General features: G+C 42.1%; 1 protein-coding gene across 1 annotated transcript; it reads left to right on the top strand.

The window, feature by feature from the left end:
- The first annotated feature begins 1,934 nt into the window (after positions 1 to 1,934).
- On the top strand, positions 1,935 to 5,262 carry LOC112328812 (cation/H(+) antiporter 19). Its single transcript, XM_024609686.2, has 3 exons — positions 1,935 to 2,736; positions 2,846 to 3,850; positions 3,929 to 5,262. The coding sequence occupies exons 1-3, from the start codon at positions 2,533 to 2,535 to the stop codon at positions 5,165 to 5,167; spliced, it is 2,448 nt and encodes an 815-aa protein (XP_024465454.2). The 5' UTR covers positions 1,935 to 2,532; the 3' UTR covers positions 5,168 to 5,262.
- Positions 5,263 to 6,000: the final 738 nt, after the last annotated feature.

Consider the following 6,000-nt stretch of genomic DNA (forward strand, 5'->3'; position numbering starts at 1 on the left):
GTCACTCATTAGCTATACGGTATTAAATAAGGGAAAAACAATGTCACTTGAAATCGTGTCTTTGATTATGACGACTGTTGTTGTCTTTGAATACTTGATAGGAAGAGGCTATAAGCAAGTTGTTTTTTTTCTTGGAACAACCTTTCTCATGCCAAGTATTTAGATATATCACATCCCTAGATTCAAATGTAGATAGAAGGCTTCATGTTGAGCATGCATATAGAGGCAAGAAGCCTATCTTTAGCATATTTACATAGCAGTGAAGGCCTTTGAGTTAAGTGATTATTTCAATGGTACCGAAGCTCTGTTTGATCTAGCATCTGAGAGGTCCAAGTATTGGGACTAATACTCTCATTTATTTGCAAATTAATTTCAACATAATTGGTAGGTATTATATCTGCCTACATGGTTAAATATTGCACATCTCAGTTTGGCCAATCATACATGAATTCCCAAAATCCAGTCTGTCCATTCATCCCATACATACCTTCTTTTGATATTAGCCACGAGCATTGAGTCTCGCATCTTGTGTGATCCCTTGAAAACGAGTATGCATCAAAATGGGATCTCCTAGCATTTTCCCATTCCATATCACAATAAAATAGAGTAGTTCCCCATGCATTGACTGAGAAGTCCCAACCAAATTCACTTCCATCGGCTATGTCCTGCTGGCCAAGATCATCATCTTTCGACTGACAATGTATGCTCAAGTTTTCCCCATTGCCTAATCTGTTCTTGATGCTTGCATGCACGTCATCTGAAAGAACCATCCTGGAGAAGCTGAATACCAGGAGAAACACCACATGATAACCCACCTGATATGGGGCTGGCATGTTGTTGTAGTTGATTTGAACAATTCTGATCTGGTGCAGGTTTTTTTTGACGAATAAAAGCTACAATGATAGCTTTATTTATGTGAGCTTGTTCAGCATCATGCGATAATTTTAGTTAATAATAGTGTCAGCCACAACAAAATGAGATCCGATCCTGTCTACAAAATTAAGGATTGGCGATGCTTTCTAGTACGGTTCCTTGTTTTGTTACAGGAAGTAACGTCATATTTGTTTTAACTGCCGAGCGACAAGGTTCTGGCATTGGGATTGCTGGACTCATGACCCACGTACTGATCTGATCTTGCTACACTGAACAATTTTACTCACAATTCTTCTAATCAATGACTTTTGTTCCTAATCACGATCACCATCATATCCAACCATTGTTGTACTAATCAAGTCGTTGCTGATTTGGATCTTGCAGAGGAGGTTTGATATTTCTAAACGAACACACCACACATCTATTTTCATTGAAAGAAAGCTCTGATTTACAAAAGATGATTTACAAGCACAAAAGATCATGCTTTCTTTTTCAGTCCACTTCAATCCAATTACTATCATTTGTATGATGATTCTTTAGTTATTTTTCTCCAATTATTTTAGAATTTATTATCAATTAATTCATTATTTCTATTGCAGCTCATTAGACATTTATTTGCTAGAAATTGAGAAGTTTGTGCTTAATTTTTAAACCAAGAGCACAAAAGATTCACAAGAACTGAAACCTGCTTCCTTAAATGAAGTTATATGGGTAACAAAGCCAGCAGATCAAGCTTACATGTATACATATAGATACAAAGATTGGGTTAGTGTGTTTTTGGTACTGTGATAGATTTTTGCGATTATGGCTTAAATAAATAGATTTAAAATAAATTGAAATTTATAACCAAAGTTTTAAGAGAGTTTTAAGTGAAATACATACAAAATTATAAAAACTATAATATATGTTGATTTACCAAATATTTCAGCCCATTGAGAACTATCTTTACAAGGTGGGAGGTGTTTGAGAGTGTGGTAGTAGTTGTTTTTCAAAGTGTTTTTCGCTCAGAAATACATTGAAATAATTTTTATTTTATTTTTAAAAAAATTATTTTTAACTTCAGTATATTAGAATGATTCAGAAACACTAAAAAAATTTATTTAAAATAAAAAAAATTTATTTTTTTAAAAAATACTTTTAAAACACTAATACAAATGATTTCATGATTAGAACGATTTAGTGATTGCATACCCTAACGTAGCTATCATTGAGCATTTAACAAGAAGAAGCCCTCCTCCCCCTTTCATAGCCATCCTATATATTCTCCAGGGTCTTAACTCGATATACCCAAGTAGACATTCCAAATTTTAACTGCCTTGGGCTGTCCCCCTTGAGGAATATTTCATAAATAGCTTGCCTAATTTAATTGCTATGACTAAGGATCGACGAGGAGAAGGTTGCCTTTTCTGGCAGAAAATGCGCACACAGCTCATGCATTCTTCCCCACAGCTAGCTAGCCCTCAATTTAAATGTATTAGCAATAATATGCGTGCTCTATAAATAGTTTTACGTTGGATAAATTATTATTTTTTCTGAAGAGATTCCAAGCTTGTTGAGAACCCCAGTTTTTCCTCCTCTCTGGTAATTAACCTGTGGGGTTCTGTTGCTCATGTTATATATATGTAAAAAATAGTGTTTATCTAGGGTTCGTGCGAGAATATGGCCGCCAACACAAGTAATGTAACAGCTGCATTGCCAAAGCCTATGAAGGCAACGTCAAATGGAGCGTTTCAGCATGAGAATCCATTAGATTATGCGCTTCCTTTGTTGATCCTTCAGATATGTTTGGTCGTCGCTTTTACAAGGACCCTTGCATTCCTTCTCAAGCCCCTCAGGCAACCCAGAGTCATTGCTGAGATCATTGTAAGTTTCTGCTCTTGAATACCATCATCATCGTGCATGTGATGTGATCTTGTCTTTTATATATCAACGACTTTGTTCTTCGATAAAAGGAGTTGAGAAATTTCTGCAGGGAGGAATACTGCTTGGACCATCTGCGTTGGGAAGAAGCGAGAGATTTCTTCACACGGTGTTCCCACCAAAGAGCATGACTGTCCTGGACACGGTCGCCAACATCGGTCTCCTTTTCTTCTTGTTTTTGGTGGGTTTAGAGCTTGACATTCGATCCATTCGTCGCACTGGAAAGAAGTCCTTGGCAATAGCCGGCGCTGGCATCACCCTTCCTTTCCTTTTAGGAATCGGCACCTCATTTGTTCTTCGTTCCACCATATCCAAAGGAAGCGCTCACGCCCCTTTCCTTGTCTTCATGGGCGTCTCTCTCTCCATCACCGCTTTCCCAGTCCTGGCCCGTATCTTGGCGGAACTCAAGCTTCTAACCACCGATGTAGGCCGCATAGCAATGTCTGCAGCTGCAGTCAATGATGTTGTTGCCTGGATTCTCCTTGCACTTGCTATAGCTCTCTCAGGCAGCAACACTTCTCCGCTTATCTCCTTATGGGTCCTCCTTTGTGGCGTGGGGTTTGTTGTGTTTTCCGTTTATGTCATAAGACCATTACTGGAGCTTATGGCCCGGCGCAGCCCTGATGGCGAGCCGGTGAAAGAGATCTACATTTGCATCACGTTGTCACTTGTGTTGGCTTCCTCTTTCGTCACCGACTCCATCGGCATACATGCACTTTTTGGAGCTTTTGTGGTCGGAATTTTAGTACCCAAGGACAGTCCTTTTCCCGGGGTTCTTATAGAGAAGATAGAGGATCTTGTGGCGGGGCTCTTTCTGCCACTCTATTTCGCATCCAGCGGGCTCAAGACCAACGTTGCAACCATAAGTGGAGCACAATCTTGGGGCTTGCTTGTGCTCGTAATAGCCACGGCTTGTTTCGGTAAGATAATTGGGACAATGTTTGTGTCAAGGATGTTTTTTAAGGTGCCCTTTAGAGAAGCTGCGGCTCTTGGATTCCTAATGAACACCAAAGGCCTGGTGGAGCTCATTGTCCTCAATATTGGAAAGGATCGCAAGGCAAGTACTCATGTTCATTGCTTAGCTAGCTAGCTCTAGGCAGCATCACTCAATTCGTAGCGCTTCTATCTTATGCAGGTGCTCAATGATCAGACTTTTGCCGTTTTAGTTTTAATGGCGCTGTTCACCACCTTCATCACTACGCCAATCGTGATGGCCGTGTATAAGCCTGCTAGAAGGGTAGCGCCTTACAAGAACCGTACTGTCAAACGCAAGGATCTTGACACAGAGCTTCGACTACTGGCCTGCTTCCATAGCAGCCGCAATATTCCTACTATGATCAACCTTGTGGAGTGTTCCCGAGGAACACGGAAGCGAGGACGCCTCTGCGTGTATGCCATGCATCTCATGGAACTTTCAGAGCGATCATCTGCAATCTCAATGGTTCATAAAGCCCGAAAAAATGGACTCCCTTTTTGGAACAAGAAACGTGATGATAGAGATCAAATGGTGATTGCTTTTGAAGCTTATCAGCAACTCAGCAGTGTCACCATCCGTCCCATGACTGCCATCTCTGCTCTCAACACTATCTATGAGGACATCTGCACCAGCGCACACCAAAAGCGTGCTGCCATGATTCTCCTCCCATTCCACAAGCACCAGAGAGTGGACGGAAGCTTGGAGTCTTTGGGGCACTCGCTGCAGGAGGTAAACCAGCGCGTCCTCCGTCATTCTCCATGTTCTGCTGGTATTCTCATTGACCGTGGATTCGGAGGCACCACCCAAGTCTCGGCCAGTGATGTGTCCTACAAGATTGCAGTCCCTTTCTTTGGAGGTAGTGACGACATGGAAGCTCTAGCCTACGGGATAAGAATGGCGGAGCACCCTGGAATCATGCTTACTGTCCTTAAGTTCGTGCCCGCATCAGGGAAGACGCTATTGACATTAGAAGGCCACGATACCAATGTGATCAGGGTTGAGAATGATAAAAATTCTAACAGCGAGGCTGATAGCGAGATCTTCTTCTCTGAATTCGTCCAGCTTGCTGCCAAAAAGCTGCAAGATTCAGTGACACATGAGGAAAGAGTGGTAGAGAGTAAGGCAGACGTTGTTGCAGCATTGAAATCAATGAGCAAGAGCAATCTCTTCTTGGTAGGAAGAATGCCACCCATAGCTCCTCTGTTGATCTCAACCGACACTCCAGAACTGGGTCCTGTTGGAAGCTTTTTGGCATCCTCCAACTTCTCCAATACAGCATCAGTTTTGGTGATTCAACACTATAATCCAAATGTAAATCTTCATCCGCTCGTGGAGGAAAAAGAAAACGAAGACACGGATGATGGCACAGATACACCCGTTTTGGTTGAGAAATATTGATATATTAATTGTATGTAGGTGTGTGTGTGTGTGTGTGTTACACCATGATATTGATATATTAATTTACCATTAATTAGCAATTATTCATCATTTAATTTGTTCCATGACCTTCCTTTCTCCAGCTAATTAAGCTTGCTAAATATGAAAACGTATGAATAGTAATTACCATATGATGGGTCATGATTTCTGTACACCAAAACCATTTAAAAGCCAACACATGAAGTCACAACCCAAGATGGGATTATGTTTTTCTTGGCGTCTAATTTCATGTTGGGCTATGACATGACCACGCCCAACTCTAAGTTGGGTAGGTGCATGTCTGCACCCAGCTCTAGGTTGGACCGTGACGCATCCCCGCCCAACTCCAAGTTGGGCCAAGGCGGGTCCGCGCCCAAACTTATGTTGGGTCAGGGAGGCATCCGCGTCTAACTCAACGTTAGGCCAAGACACGCCCGCACCCAACCCCATGTTAGGCCAGGACGTGCCCGCGCCCAACACCATGTTGGGCCAGGACGCATCCCGCCCAACTCCATCTTGGGCTATGGGGCGTCCGCGCCCAATCCCCTGTTGGGTCAGGAACATGAACGCACCCAACTCCACATTGGGTTGTGGTGTGTCCGTCCTTGACCATTTCTAGGTATAGTCACAAATTGAACCAAACACCTTCTAGGCTCAGTGTGTGAGTTGAACCCAACGTCTCTCAGGTTAAGTGCGCAATTGAAAGGTCACTTCACACTGAACCTCTCATACCCTGAGTCTGGGTTAATAATTATAATACCCATCATAATCTTGTTAAATACGAACAAGCAGTCCATGTTTACATTAATTAGATG

Source organism: Populus trichocarpa, chromosome 10 (assembly GCF_000002775.5).
Source record: "Populus trichocarpa isolate Nisqually-1 chromosome 10, P.trichocarpa_v4.1, whole genome shotgun sequence".
In the NCBI taxonomy this organism is placed as follows: Eukaryota; Viridiplantae; Streptophyta; class Magnoliopsida; order Malpighiales; family Salicaceae; genus Populus; species Populus trichocarpa.